The 15,963-nt window shown below is 41.1% G+C and overlaps 1 protein-coding gene across 12 annotated transcripts in view; it reads left to right on the top strand.

Annotated features, from left to right (window-relative positions):
- Window positions 1-54: 54 nt before the first annotated feature.
- Window positions 55-15,963, top strand: part of LOC129827972 (dynamin-2-like) — a 41,998-nt gene continuing 26,089 nt past the window's right edge. For 6 of the 12 annotated variants that reach the window (XM_055889337.1, XM_055889348.1, XM_055889300.1 and 3 more), the window contains exon 1: window positions 92-552. In XM_055889337.1, coding sequence (XP_055745312.1) covers window positions 392-552 — 161 coding nt within the window. In that variant the 5' untranslated portion in view covers window positions 92-391. Of the gene's footprint in view, window positions 553-15,963 lie in introns of all 12 variants that reach the window. The other 6 variants (XM_055889393.1, XM_055889358.1, XM_055889319.1 and 3 more) reach the window with 3 other exon arrangements.

Below are 15,963 nucleotides of genomic sequence, written 5' to 3' on the forward strand. Positions count from 1 at the left end.
CTAGCCAATGAAAGGAGAGTGATTAGAGACAAGCAGTGAGATTGACCAATTATTTAATTGACAGGAGGCGGCAGCCTAATCACCGGTTAGGTCGGATGTCGACTTGCCTGACCGGATGGTGGAAGTTTTGTTTTGTGAGTGTTCTATCCGTTTCGTTTGGTTGACTTTGAGTATTTTTCGTGTTTATAAGAACACGTTGTTGTAATCCCACTAAATTGGGAGTTACACAATTGTAAACAGTATATTTTCCTTTGACAGAGTGAAGACAGGGCGGCTTGAAAGGTGGAATTCAACACTTCGGAGTAACCCGAGCACCTTGCTAACTAGTAACGTTAACGTAGTAGACTAACATTAGTTTGCTTTTCGGGAGGGGAGCCGATCCAACGAAACCATGGGGAACCGGGGGATGGAAGATTTGATCCCCCTTATCAACAAACTTCAGGACGCTTTCAGTTCCATCGGCCAGAGTTGTAACTTGGACCTACCGCAAATTGCTGTGGTCGGTGGGCAGAGTGCTGGAAAAAGCTCGGTCTTGGAAAATTTCGTTGGCAGGTTGGTGGTGCTCAAAGCTAACGTTAGCTAGACAGCTATTATATTTGTGGTTTAGCTCACTCAACTCAATTTGCAAAAGCTCCCTGGAGTCAACTTTTAGTAAGGAATTTCGCTAACTAGATAACCAGTTGGCAAAGTTGTGATCCTAAACGGGTATTTGGTCACATACTCATTTACGCACTTGGCGTAAGCAAACAAAACAAAACGAAAGAGGAGGAACGAAATGTAGACGTTAGTTGCGACGTTTGCGTGGCAAGCCGGGGCGAATAACAAATGTTTCAAAGGAAATCGTGAGAAGTTGCCTGGAGGCACTTGTCTAGGACCAGAAATCTTACATAGTAGTATATATTTATGTAAGGAAATGAAACAAAATGCAATAAATATGGACCAAATAACTTTGCTATCTAGCGTTTTGGGGGCAACTTGCTCCTGCAATAGTGTCAGCGGTTGTCAGGGCCGAACACGGAAATCAGGCTACTTCAGTCGACTGATCAGTAGATTAGATTGATAACTTAATTATTTGTGTATTGTAGACTGTTCCCAGTACACATTGAATTGTTTTCCATTTAAGATGTATGTAATCTATAACTCTCTAGGTGACACGATGACATTACACAACAACAGAACACAACTAGCTACAGTAGCTGCTTTTTTCAGTCTGACAGGCTATGTTGAGCATAAACTGTATGGAGTGTGGTCTAGACTTTAGGTATATGAAAAACATTTAGTTGAATATTAGGCTGCTTGTCCCCCTTTAATCCACTTAAATATGATGCCGCGCTTGGCAAGATGGGGTGCCACAGAGGCCAAGAACATTGGTTTCCCAGTGGTGTTTGCATAGGATCTGCTGTTATGTATAATTTATATACCCTTATGAATTTTATACCCTTTGCCTGGAAATAAAATAAAATATTACCGGTAGTTAGGCAATGTATCCTGCGTAAATGTTCTGTATAGTTTTGTGGGGTCCAAAGAACTCGTTTATAGTGGGTGAGTACAGAGATAATAGGTGGGTGTAGTGTAGACTGGAGAAAAATGTATTTTGTGTGATGTCACACTGGTGTTTAAGCCCTTGAATGACTCCGTTCCATTACATTACACAAGTCATTGGAGGAAGGAGTTTTGTTGATATCCCCGACGCTCTGTCTGAACATTAACGCCTTGATCACACTGACAGCGTCATTGCATTTTGGTACACCAGGAGTACATTAATTTCCAATGGAACACTGCGTTTGCCTTGCAGCAGTGCGTTCTGTGTGGGGCATACGTTGGATTTATCAAAGGTATACGTCCAACTGTATGCATAGACGGCTTGACAGAAATGTTAGCAGAAGGTGAATGTTAAACTTTTGTTACACACCATCCAGATGCTGAAAACCATTTTGCACAAGCAGACTGTAGGTGGGATCGAGGCGTAACGTGCATTGCTTGCGGTTTGGTTTTGGAAGCATGCGGACCTTATCTTTCATATCAGCGGGAAATAATTTTCTAAAACGAAAGCATAAATTGATATACACCTTTTTTATATGGTTATGGTTAATGTTCTCACAGCGCCATATCTCCATGTTACAGCACATGTTTATGTGAGACATATGCTAATTAGCTATCTAGCATGCTATGAACACCTGTGTGTGACAGAAGATGGCTGCAAGAAATGTGTTGTCACTGAAAATACTGTCAGGTGCAACTGTGATAAAGCCTGCTAAAACATTGTATACTAAGTGTATGTTTTGCATAGTGAAATGATATTGGTGTAACATTAAAAATAAAGGGCTTTATGATTCTTGAACCTTTTCGCAATTGAGAATCGATTCACGTTTAGATGGAGTTGTGGGCTGCCAGAGCCAGTCTACCTCCTGAAAATAACAACATAAGATCCTTGGACCTTAAGGAGTAACAGTAGTCTTCTTAAGAGTACATCTTGGGCTAACTGATGTTCTGCCCTTGTTTCAAAGGGAATCCTCGGTGTAGGCTTGTCTCCCACTGGTCTATTTATAAGTTCCATGCCACATGGACAAATTCTTTGGAACAGGACCCAGTATGCACAACCTATATTATGGCAGTCTATCACTAGGCGACAGCCTATACTTTTGTGTTGCTCATAATAGCCTTGGGCCTAATAGTTTCCCCCTGTGAGGCTAATGAATGAAAATGTGTACGGTACTTTATACAAGAGCTGCACCAGTTTTGTTAATTTATAATGCACTGACTGTCCCTCTCACTCACTAACCCAGTTTAGTATTGGCTCCGATGAGACTGTTGGATAGGATGTGTGTATGATGTATAAACACCAGGTGTGTACCTGGCCCTGTGGGATCTGTCATCATTTCCTATTTTCTCGCTAGCCTAGTCTGTTTTTAAACTAAAATGATCTATCAGCAAGAAATAGGCATTCAATAGAATTTCACGACTATAGCATCGTGTTGACCCATACAGCTTATTGCAGAAATAGGCAACTCATCATTTCCACTTGAGTGCTTCCTCTTTCTCACCACATTTGATTGTTTTCTATCAAACAGTAGATATTCACAATCTCTCCTTGCCTGTTTGTGTTGTGTGCTCTAACCCACGGCCCTCTTTAACAGGCTGGTCCTGTCTCTGTCTCCCACATCAGCAGTGTGTGAGATCACCCTTCATATAAAGACACAAAACAAGCACCCATGAAAGCAGCTCGTTAAGCAGGTTTTCACAATTCAAAGACTCACTCAGAAGAATATGACACACAGACACACACACACACACACTTTTTCTAGCTATGCATAGCCCTCAAATACATGGAGCATTTCCATAGTCAAATGGAAGCATACTAGATGACCACTCAACATACATATGTAGTTTCAGATGAGGGACTTTGCACTCAAACAGCACTTGACACATCTCTGCTGTGATTAACATTAGTCATTTGCTGCTGACCTCAATTTTCCTGCCAGAACAGACCTCCCACATTCCCCTGTTGACAGCTCTTAGGAAAGTAAGTTCACACACAGGTGCTTTACGCTCAAAACAACAAAGCCGTTTTACGCTCATAGGGTTATGCACATTTGAGAGGGACATGTGTAACGGGGGTCAGTGTGATGCTAACAGCTTAGCTTCCTCCACTGTCCGACTGCCCTTGCCTGGCTACCCAGACACCTTGCTTCGGCCAAATGCTACGCCATCCCCACGGACCTTAGATCCAGACTCATTGCTGAGAAGGAACTGAGTACCTCCCCGACCCTTTACCGAATGCGAACACATTCTGGGCCGTCTGATTGGTCCTGAAACCGATGGGTTGAGCCAGAACACGTGGGTAAAGCAGCTGTTAAAAAATTTGTGATTGATTAGAGACGATCCAATCGCTGATGACTTTGTTTTGTATGACACCCCTGGTCACCACAAACGACTTCAGTGATGGCAGTCTCAGACTAAAGTATGTAGCGAATCACAGAGCAACGGAACAGTTTAGTATGAGTTGTCAGGGCCATACTGGGCTTGAACCTGTGATCCTCTGCTTTGCAACACACGTGACCGCCCTCAACAACCTTCCAATGGGTTATGCCACCCAAAATATATCCAAATTGGATTGTTACCACCACATCATCAACATTAAGGGACATGGGCAGCTGTGAGGAGCAGGGTTTGTTCTCCAGGTCTTTAACTGTTTTCCAGAACTTCTTGGGGTTAGACCCACAGAGAGAGAATTGCTCCTTAAAGTAACTAACTTTGGCCTTCCGGATAGCCTGAGTGCACTTATTTCTCATTTGCCTGAACGAGAGCCAGTCAGCCTGAAGATGCTTGTGCCGAGCTTGCTAACGTAGCTAGCAAGTCTCTGTCCACCATTAACACGGAAGGGTTTGGGTGCTGCTGCTGATCACTATGGCAATTAGACTGTTCAAATTGTTTTCTTCTGTTTTGATGTTGTTTTTGGGTATCTTTTTGTTACATAAGTTCAAATCAACATATATTCGTCATATGCACAGGATACAGCATAAACGGTGCAATACATTTTTTTTCTTGTGGACTTCCTCAACACTGCAGTAATAATACAATTACCAATAAAACTAATACTGTCATTAATAGTATAAAAGTGTACAATAAAGTAATTAAAAAATCAAGTAATAACTAAGGATTTATTGTAAGCATTTACGGAATATACTGTGAATATTACAATGCCAGTGTGCTGATATCAAGTTGTTGTGTTAAGGGGGGCTTAGGCTATATGAAGTGTTTTAGCTCTTGGTTTGAGACAGGCTTATTTTAAGAGAGTATGACTCCTGTGGCATAATGCAAGCTACAGAAGCAAACATACATGGCATGTGGGTGAAAGAGAAACCTTCTGAGAGAGAAGTGGAGTGTTTGACTCATTTTTATGAATATCCTTTGAAGTAGCGTCATACCATCACAGAAGTTCCTCTGGGGGTGAAGATGGTCATTTCTGTCAGTGTGGACATGGAGACATGCGAGAGAAGTGTAATGACAGACTGGTTGTGGAGGTTTCTCTCTCTCTGTTTGTGTGTGGGTGGGGGGGGACTGGCCGTAGTATATCTCCCGTCTACAGCAGCAACAATGAATGAGTCCAGCAGTAGGAGTGGGAGTGGGAATACACCCTAGAAATTAGAGCAGCTCTTGTTCTGTCCCGCCTTGGCTGCCTGCCTCCAACATTTTGTTGTGCTAGGTGAATTCCGTTGAGCTCTGATGTCATCAAGCCTAGTGGTTGACTGGCAGCCGCTTAAGTCTTTGACTCTGACTCATGCGTCCCTCTTCCATTGATTATGACGTTTCACAACATGCAAAAGTCAGTTCGGTTGTCATTGAAATGTACCACCGCAAGATGTCTTGTAATGAGTGCCTTTCATAAGGCAGTCTAATTGAATGTGGACCTCCGTCTCACAGGTGCCATGATGCTATTGACTGTCGCTGGTCAGGTGGGTTGGCGTTAGTCTGTGGTATTCTGTTTATTTTGGAGACGAGATCGACTTTCCTTGTTGTTCCCTGAAACTGAACAGAGTGGTTGTTTTTTGTGTGATTTTAGGACATGTTTATATATCAAATCGAATTACGCTGCATATAGAGACTGGAACGAGCTGCAAAAAAACACACTCAAACTGGACCGTTTTATCTCCATCTCTTCATTCAAAATCTCAATCATGGACACTCTTACTGATAGTTTTTAAATGTGTATGTGTGTTATTGGACTATGAATAACTTGATGTAGATCATTGAGGATCATGTGGTCTCCACTCTGGCTCTCTGTGTGGCTGTTGGACTGTGATGTCATTGTCCCTGGGGGTGGGAGTATGGAGGTCATATCTAGCTGTACAAGCTGGTTGGGGCTGGGCTGTTATCTGATTTGCTGTGCCAGTGCTGGCAGCGGAGTAGAGGAGACTAGTGGACTGTGAACCTGGGAGGTGACCAGGAACTGACTGACTCACATGGTTTGCGAATTGGAAGGTTTTGCCTAAATGGTAACAAATTGAGGGGAAATGATACAAACCCCTTGGAGGGAGAAGCAATAGGAATGTTGACCATCTGAAATCTGTCTTGTACATCAAGCTGCAACTTTGCAAAAGCTCAGCCACATACATTGTCCACTCCGCTTTTGTAGTCTATTTGATTCTTGAAAGTGGACTGAAAGCCTGGCGAGGCAGTCAGACTTGAGGCTGTGAATGTGGGAACCATGATGATAGATGTCTAAGATGCCACATGAGTTAACCCCACGCCTCTCACCAAACCTCAGACCCATGTTTGTGTTCCACACCCCTCCTGGTAAACCAGTGACCTCAACATTTCAGTCTACTACACAGTCATCCACGTACAAAGTCTACTACACACAGTCTACTACAGTCATCTTAATCTTTTTGCATCTTAATGAAAACAGACAAACATTATTAATAATTATAATTTATTAATTGAACATGCTAACTTTTTGTCTTTGTTTTTAAACATTTTACTATGGAACCCTTTTATATTTAGATCAGGCCAGTACTCTACACAGACCGGCGCACCATAACCAATCAGAGCTGCAGTAGGCCTATATGCAAATAGCCATTGCCATATATGGATCTGCAATTCACTTTGAACTGGACTGTGTTTACAGCATGAGCGGTCACTAGATGCGCTTGTTTTGAGATCAAAGCGAGAGCTGCATGTACCCACCTGTGCACGTGTTCATATTCCTTGCTAGTTAGTGAGTTATTATTATAGTTATAGTTAACTTCTAGTCAACAATGGAGTGGTTGCTTCCTAGAAGAGTTCAAAATGTGGGCATTTCTAGCCATCTTTGAAAAGCGAGTCAGTTAAAGAGCTTTTCTTTTGTCTTAAAGGGGCAGTGTTGTATTTTGAGACTATATTGAATAAGCTAAGTGGAACAATAGGCAGAGGGTAGCATCATTTGTCTGATTCTCTGTAATAATGGTATGGGAATAATGCATTTTATTTTGTAAAGGGTTTTCTTGCATCAAACAACACATTTTCAGTCACCTTGTCTGAAGGACAAGTGGATAAACAGGTTAATGACAGGCACGGCATGTTTCTTTTCAAAAGTCTCATGGAATGTACAGTAGTTGCTCCACTAAAAGTTTTGCAATTATGCTGCGGGACTTGGAGGCAATTTATGCTTTAGTGCAGTACCCTGCGTCACCACTTCATTGCGCCAGACTGGGAGGGGATTTATGCTTTTGCATTTATGCTTTTGGGTTCTACTGTGTCTCTAACTGACTGACTACTGTGTCTCTAACTGACCAGTCACGTTGTCACAGCGCCTGAGTGGCGCAACGGTCTAGGACACTGCATAGCAGTGCAAGCTGTGTTTCTACAGATGCTGGTTCAATACCCGTGCCGTCCTCTACTGGGAGACCCATGAGATGACTGTCGGTTTTTGGTTTCTCTCCCTCTAAAAACAGAAATAAATCATTCTAAATGGCTTTATTTACAAATTAGTGACATTGTCTCACTCCATGTTCAAGAATGGCCTTTTTTCTCTCTCATTTTACGTTATTTGAAAACGAAATAATTTCCAAAATATTGTTATTTTTTTAAACAAAGCGATTATTATTAATTTAGAATGATATAAAAGCCTGTTGAATATTCTCACAGATATATTATTATTAGCAGGACAATATATATTGGTCCCAAGGGGGGGCCGCCACACTGGCAACACCTTAAGGGGAATTGCACTAATAATGGCGCTGACTAGGGAAATGTTCCCGCTTTTCTGTTCTTAGTGCCAGTCTGCACGTTCAAACTAAAACAATGTAACTAATAATGGCGTCTTTATGCTTTCGTTAATAAAATAATTATAATACTCTTTCAAAATGCCAATATTTATTTAGTTATGGATCCGTAACGAATTACTATGGGAATAAATATCACTGAATTACAGAAATATTGGAACAAAGTTGTCTAATGAAGGTAAACAAATAGTTGCTTACTGGAAATACTCTTTCAAACACACACGATCACGTTGTACAGTGCCATTATGGATATTAGCAGGGCTATATTTTGACCTTTATGGGCAGCGCACAATTGGCCCAGTGTTTCTCTCCCTCTAAAAACAGAAATACATGTTTTGGCATTTACAAATATTATTTTGGCCTTTATTCAGATTAAAATCGCTCATGTTTTAACGAAATAACCTGAAATATCATTATATATTATCACGTTGATGACATAGTCATATAGCCCAGCACCTACATAAAGCTGAGTGACTCACTCGTTCATGGCTTTGGATCAAAATAAATCAATACCAACATGCTTTCTGATAGTCTTTAATAAAGAAATGTTTTGGCTTAGACACCATGTACAGTATTATAATAACCCATAATGGCTATTAGCAGGACAATATACCTTTACCAACACATCTCTGTATTTTGATACATTGTGGATGGGGGCTCCTGCAGTGCAAAATGCATTGCTACAGATGCAGGTTCGATACCCATGCCGGCCGCCACCGGGAAACCCATGAGGTGGCTTTTGGTTTTAAGTTAGATTCCTCAAATCCTCTACGTAATTATTGTCGGAGAGTCATGCCATATTTTTTGATATAATGTCGGCCTACCGTAGACGACGTGAGTCTCACTAGTGTTGAGTAATGTGCTGTTAAAAGTGGTGTAGGTCTTATTTATTTAAAGAGCATATTGAAGTTAGAAGCAATAGGATTTGAAGCAATAGCCTACAACTATTTTAGAACCTTTCCTGCTGCTCTGAGACAAGCATGGGGACTGGTCTTGATATATCAATGAGATTTTATTTTCTCTGATTGGTTAGACTAGAATTAGAAAATGTTATGCTATTAGTGTAACCTTTTATTTAACTTGGCAAGTCAGTTAAAACCTCTAACGAGTCACAAACCCGGATCCGGGATTCCCCCCCCCCCCCCCCCCCCCCCCCATCAAAAAAGCTGACTAGCATAGCCTAGCCTAAAGCGACAGGGATATCATATAATAAAATGTTCATGAAATCACAAGTCCAAGACACCAAATGAAAGATAAACATCTTGTGAATCCAGCCACCATTTCTGATTTTTAAAATGTTTTACAGGGAAGACACCATGTATTTCTATTAGCTAACCACCATAGCAAAAGACAACTTTTTTTCCCCCACCATTTTTTTCCTGCATAGGTACCTATCACAAATTCGACCAAATAAAGATTTAAATAGTCACTAACCAAGAAACAACTTCATCAGATGACAGTCTGATAACATATTTATTGTATAGCATATGTTTTGTTAGAAAAATGTGCATATTTCAGGTATAAATCATAGTTTTACATTGCAGCCACCATCACAACTCTCACCAAAGCAACTAGAATAACTACAGAGAGCAACGTGAATGACCTAAATACTCATCATAAAACATTTATGAAAAATACACAGCGTACAGCAAATGAAAGACAAAGATCTTGTGAATCCAGCCAATATTTCAGATTTTTTTAAGTGTTTTACAGCGCAAACACTTTAGCATTATATTAGCTTACTACAATAGCCAACCACACAGCAGCATTGATTCATGCACGTTAGAGATAGCGAATAAACCAGCAAAAGATATTACATTTTTCACTAACCTTCTCAAAACTTCATCAGATGACAGTCCTTTAACATCATATTACACAATACATATATTCTTTGTTCGAAAATGTGCATATTTAGCGGCACAAATCGTGGTTATACAATGAGAATAGTAGCCAAGCTGCCAACAAAATGTCGGGAGAAATCTTGGGAGAGGCACATAATCTAATCAGTAACTAATCATAAACTTGACTAAAAAATACAGGTTGGACAGCAAATGAAAGATACATTAGTTTTTAATGCAACCGCTGTGTTAGATTTTTAAAATTAACGTTACTACGACATACAGCGTGCGTTAAAGCGAGACCGCACCGAAATTAATGGCGAAATAGTAGTGTAACATTTTTCAACAGAACAACGAATTAACATCATAGATAGTTCTTACTTTTTGATGAGCTTCCATCAGAATCTTGTGCAAGTTGTCCTTTGTCCAGAATCATCGTTGCTCGGTTGTAGATTGTCGTCTTCAACTTAGCTAATGTTTGCTGCTAATTCCTATGTGGCTCAGACGTGTCCAACTCTTCATAACGCAGCACAAAGAAAATTCCGAAAATCGCAATATACTGATATAACTCGGTTTAAAATAACTACATTGTGATGTTTTTAACACCTATATCGAATAAAATCAGAGCCGGATATATCTATGGCCTATAACGAGAGCTTTTCAGAATGCCATCCTGAGGTCTGTCTTGCGTCATGACCAACTTTGAAAAGAGTGAACTTTGAAAAGAGTGCACCCGGTTCCAAGAGCTTTTATACGGCCTCAGATCTGCCTAGCAACCCCATTCCAATTCTCACTGCTTACTGACATCTAGGGGAAATCGTATGCAGTGCATGTCGACTCATAGATTACATGCAAATTAATAAACTGACCCTGGAACAGAGTGCCCGATTTCAGATTTCTCACTTCGTGACAGGAGGTTTGCTGCAACTTGAGTTCTGTTTTACTCACATATATAATTCAAACGGTTTTAGAAACTAGAGAGTGTTTTCTATCAAATAGTAATAATAATATGCATATTGTACGAGCAATAATTGAGTACGAGGCAGTTTAATTTGGGAACGAATTTTTACAAAGTGAAAACAGCGCCCCCATATTGACAAGAAGAACAAATTCTTATTTACAAGGACAGCTTACTCCTTCTTTAGCTAAATTTAGCTAGATTCTATAGATAAATAGCCCAGTACTGTACTCCAGACCGTCACGTTGTACAGCGCCGTATTTTCCATTCCATCCTAATGGAAACCCAGAGGATTTTTCATATTTCTTGGAGTAGAAACACCATAATATTAATTAAGCAAGTACCAGTGAAAAGTTTGGACACCTACTCACTAATTCCAGGCTTTTTCTTTATTACAACTATGAAATAGCACATATGGAATCAGTTAAGAACAAATTCTTATTCACAAGGACAGCCTACTCCTTCTTCCCCGTCGGGGAATTGAACCCTGGTCTCCTGCATGCCAACACGACATGGGGATTCTTTAGCTAAATAGCCCAGTACTGTAGCCTACTCCCGACCATCACGTTGTACAGCGCCATATTTTCCGCTCCATCCTAACGGAAACCCAGAGGGTTTTTTGTGTATCTTGGAATAGAAACACCATTTGCAGAAATGTTGCTTAATTAATTTTCTTAATATCAGTCCCATATACTATGTTTTTACAAAAAAGGTTTTAAATTCTCTAGTACAGCCACTATTGAAGGCTATTAGATGCTCTCTGGTGGTCAAACTAGCATTAATGGTACCAGTGGTTGACACTTAAATAGCGTACCATAGAATTCTGCGGCACCATGCAAGATGCGTTGCTGTACGCTGCAGCTTTTAAAGGGCGAACCACTGTATGCCTACACTGAACACCACACATTTGCTGCTACTGTAGACTGAATGATAGAACATCTATTTCTGTAATGTTATGGGATGCTTTTTCACTCCATTGTTTTTGATGGTAGGCCACTCTGGTAGGCATACATTATGATGAAATAGCCACAGTAGACTACTTGGCCACTTAAAAATGTAAGTTAAAGCGGGTACAGCCTCCGTGTTCACAGTAAGCACACGCCAGAAGTTGCACAGAATTTTGACAATATTCAAATTTGCGCTCCGCTGACCTGAAATGTGCACCTTTCCCTCAAAAAAATGTAAGAACATTGCTTAGAACTATAAGTTAAGAATAACTATAGGAAATATAAGATGCGTCAAATAAATGATATCCAGCTCGGCGCTCCAGCTATGCATTTGGTTTGCTAACTAGCTAGCTAAGGGGCTAGATGTCAAGATCAAGCTTCTTGGTTACAGCAGAGACATTCAATCCCCTCCTGGATCAACATCTCTGTTGCCTAAATTGTTTTGTGCGCCCAAAAATATAAATAAAATATACATTATTTTGAAATAGCGCCCCTTGTCTGCACTTCCGGTAATACTGTATACCCTGGAAAAAAGGGACATGAAGGGTATGACGGTATGAACATCTAGATACCGCCCAACCCTACAGTCCACTACACAGTATACTACAGTCATCCAGGTACACAGTCTAGAACACATCTACTACACAGTATACTACAGTAATCCAGGGACACCGTCTAGAACACATCTACTACACAGTATACTACAGTAATCCAGGTACACAGTCTAGAACACATCTACTACACAGTATACTACAGTAATCCAGGGACACCGTCTAGAACACATCTACTACACAGTATACTACAGTAATCCAGGTACACAGTCTAGAACACATCTACTACACAGTATACTACAGTCATCCAGGGACACCGTCTAGAACACATCTACTACACAGTATACTACAGTCATCCAGGGACACCGTCTAGAACACATCTACTACACAGTATACTACAGTCATCCAGGGACACAGTCTACACAGAATACTACAGTCATCCAGGTACACAGTCTAGAACACATCTACTACACAGTATACTACAGTCATCCAGGTACACAGTCTAGAACACATCTACTACACAGTATACTACAGTCATCCAGGGACACCGTCTAGAACACATCTACTACACAGTATACTACAGTCATCCAGGTACACAGTCTAGAACACATCTACTACACAGTATACTACAGTCATCCAGGTACACAGTCTAGAACACATCTACTACACAGTATACTCAGTCATCCAGGTACACAGTCTAGAACACATCTACTACACAGTATACTACAGTCATCCAGGTACACAGTCTAGAACACATCTACTACACAGTATACTACAGTCATCCAGGTACACAGTCTAGAACACATCTACTACACAGTATACTACAGTCATCCAGGGACACAGTCTACACAGTATACTACAGTCATCCAGGGACACAGTCTAGAACACATCTACTACACAGTATACTACAGTCATCCAGGTACACAGTCTAGAACACATCTACTACACAGTATACTCAGTCATCCAGGTACACAGTCTAGAACACATCTACTACACAGTATACTACAGTAATCCAGGTACACAGTCTAGAACACATCTACTACACAGTATACTACAGTCATCCAGGGACACAGTCTAGAACACATCTACTACACAGTATACTACAGTCATCCAGGTACACAGTCTAGAACACATCTACTACACAGTATACTACAGTCATCCAGGGACACAGTCTACACAGTATACTACAGTCATCCAGGTACACAGTCTAGAACACATCTACTACACAGTATACTACAGTCATCCAGGTACACAGTCTAGAACACATCTACTACACAGTATACTACAGTCATCCAGGTACACAGTCTAGAACACATCTACTACACAGTATACTACAGTCATCCAGGTACACAGTCTAGAACACATCTACTACACAGTATACTACAGTCATCCAGGGACACAGTCTAGAACACATCTACTACACAGTATACTACAGTCATCCAGGTACACAGTCTAGAACACATCTACTACACAGTATACTACAGTCATCCAGGGACACAGTCTACACAGTATACTACAGTCATCCAGGTACACAGTCTAGAACACATCTACTACACAGTATACTACAGTCATCCAGGTACACAGTCTAGAACACATCTACTACACAGTATACTCAGTCATCCAGGTACACAGTCTAGAACACGTATACTACAGTCATCCAGGTACACAGTCTAGAACACATCTACTACACAGTATACTAGAGTCATCCAGGTACACAGTCTAGAACACATCTACTACACAGTATACTACAGTCATCCAGGGACACAGTCTACACAGTATACTACAGTCATCCAGGGACACAGTCTAAAACACATCTACTACACAGTATACTACAGTAATCCAGGTACACAGTCTAGAACACATCTACTACACAGTATACTACAGTCATCCAGGGACACCGTCTAGAACACATCTACTACACAGTATACTACAGTCATCCAGGTACACAGTCTAGAACACGTCTACTACACAGTATACTACAGTCATCCAGGTACACAGTCTAGAACACGTCTACTACACAGTATACTACAGTCATCCAGGTACACAGTCTAGAACACATCTACTATACAGTATACTACAGTCATCCAGGTACACAGTCTAGAACACATCTACTACACAGTATACTACAGTCATCCAGGGACACAGTCTAGAACACATCTACTACACAGTATACTACAGTCATCCAGGTACACAGTCTAGAACACATCTACTACACAGTATACTACAGTCATCCAGGTACACAGTCTAGAACACATCTACTACACAGTATACTACAGTCATCCAGGGACACAGTCTAGAACACATCTACTACACAGTATACTACAGTCATCCAGGTACACAGTCTAGAACACATCTACTACACAGTATACTACAGTCATCCAGGGACACAGTCTAGAACACATCTACTACAGTCATCCAGGGACACAGTCTAGAACACATCTACTACACAGTATACTACAGTCATCCAGGTACACCGTCTAGAACACATCTACTACACAGTATACTACAGTCATCCAGGGACACAGTCTAGAACACATCTACTACACAGTATACTACAGTCATCCAGGGACACAGTCTAGAACACATCTACTACACAGTATACTACAGTCATCCAGGGACACAGTCTAGAACACATCTACTACACAGTATACTACAGTCATCCAGGGACACAGTCTAGAACACATCTACTACACAGTATACTACAGTCATCCAGGGACACAGTCTAGAACACATCTACTACAGTCATCCAGGGACACAGTCTAGAACACATCTACTACACAGTATACTACAGTCATCCAGGTACACCGTCTAGAACACATCTACTACACAGTATACTACAGTCATCCAGGGACACCGTCTAGAACACATCTACTACACAGTATACTACAGTAATCCAGGTACACAGTCTAGAACACATCTACTACACAGTATACTACAGTCATCCAGGTACACAGTCTAGAACACATCTACTACACAGTATACTACAGTCATCCAGGGACACCGTCTAGAACACATCTACTACACAGTATACTCAGTCATCCAGGTACACAGTCTAGAACACATCTACTACACAGTATACTACAGTCATCCAGGTACACAGTCTAGAACACATCTACTACACAGTATACTACAGTCATCCAGGGACACCGTCTAGAACACATCTACTACACAGTATACTACAGTCATCCAGGGACACAGTCTAGAACACATCTACTACACAGTATACTACAGTCATCCAGGGACACAGTCTAGAACACATCTACTACACAGTATACTACAGTCATCCAGGGACACAGTCTAGAACACATCTACTACACAGTATACTACAGTCATCCAGGGACACAGTCTAGAACACATCTACTACACAGTATACTACAGTAATCCAGGGACACAGTCTACACAGTAATCCAGGGACACAGTCTAGAACACATCTACTACACAGTATACTACAGTAATCCAGGGACACAGTCTACACAGTAATCCAGGGACACAGTCTACAACAGTCAAGTAGTCTACTGCAGAGCTGAGCATATGGAATAGGCTTGTCACACAGTCTATTACTGTCATCCAGTCTACTACAGTACATAGACTTCTCTGAACCAGACCATGCCGGGCTGCTTCCAGCCTCAGTATAACAGTCAGGGTTGGTTGAAGTTGGGAACAATTCCATTTCTGTCAGTAGATTTATTCCATAGGGATCCTACTCAAACCCTGATCTTGAATTTAGATGGAATTCACCCCAACCCTGATGGCTGTGGAATCCCTGGTAGTGAGAGGCAGATCAGAGGCAGGGGACTGTTCAATGTTGGTTCTGTCTGACCCTTCTCTTTCATTATATCTATTTTCTGCGGCATTGAAGGAGGGCGGCTCAGAGGCTGCTGGTCTTTGCTTGGCCTATTCATAATG

Source organism: Salvelinus fontinalis, chromosome 2, assembly GCF_029448725.1.
Source record: "Salvelinus fontinalis isolate EN_2023a chromosome 2, ASM2944872v1, whole genome shotgun sequence".
Lineage (NCBI taxonomy): Eukaryota > Metazoa > Chordata > Actinopteri > Salmoniformes > Salmonidae > Salvelinus > Salvelinus fontinalis.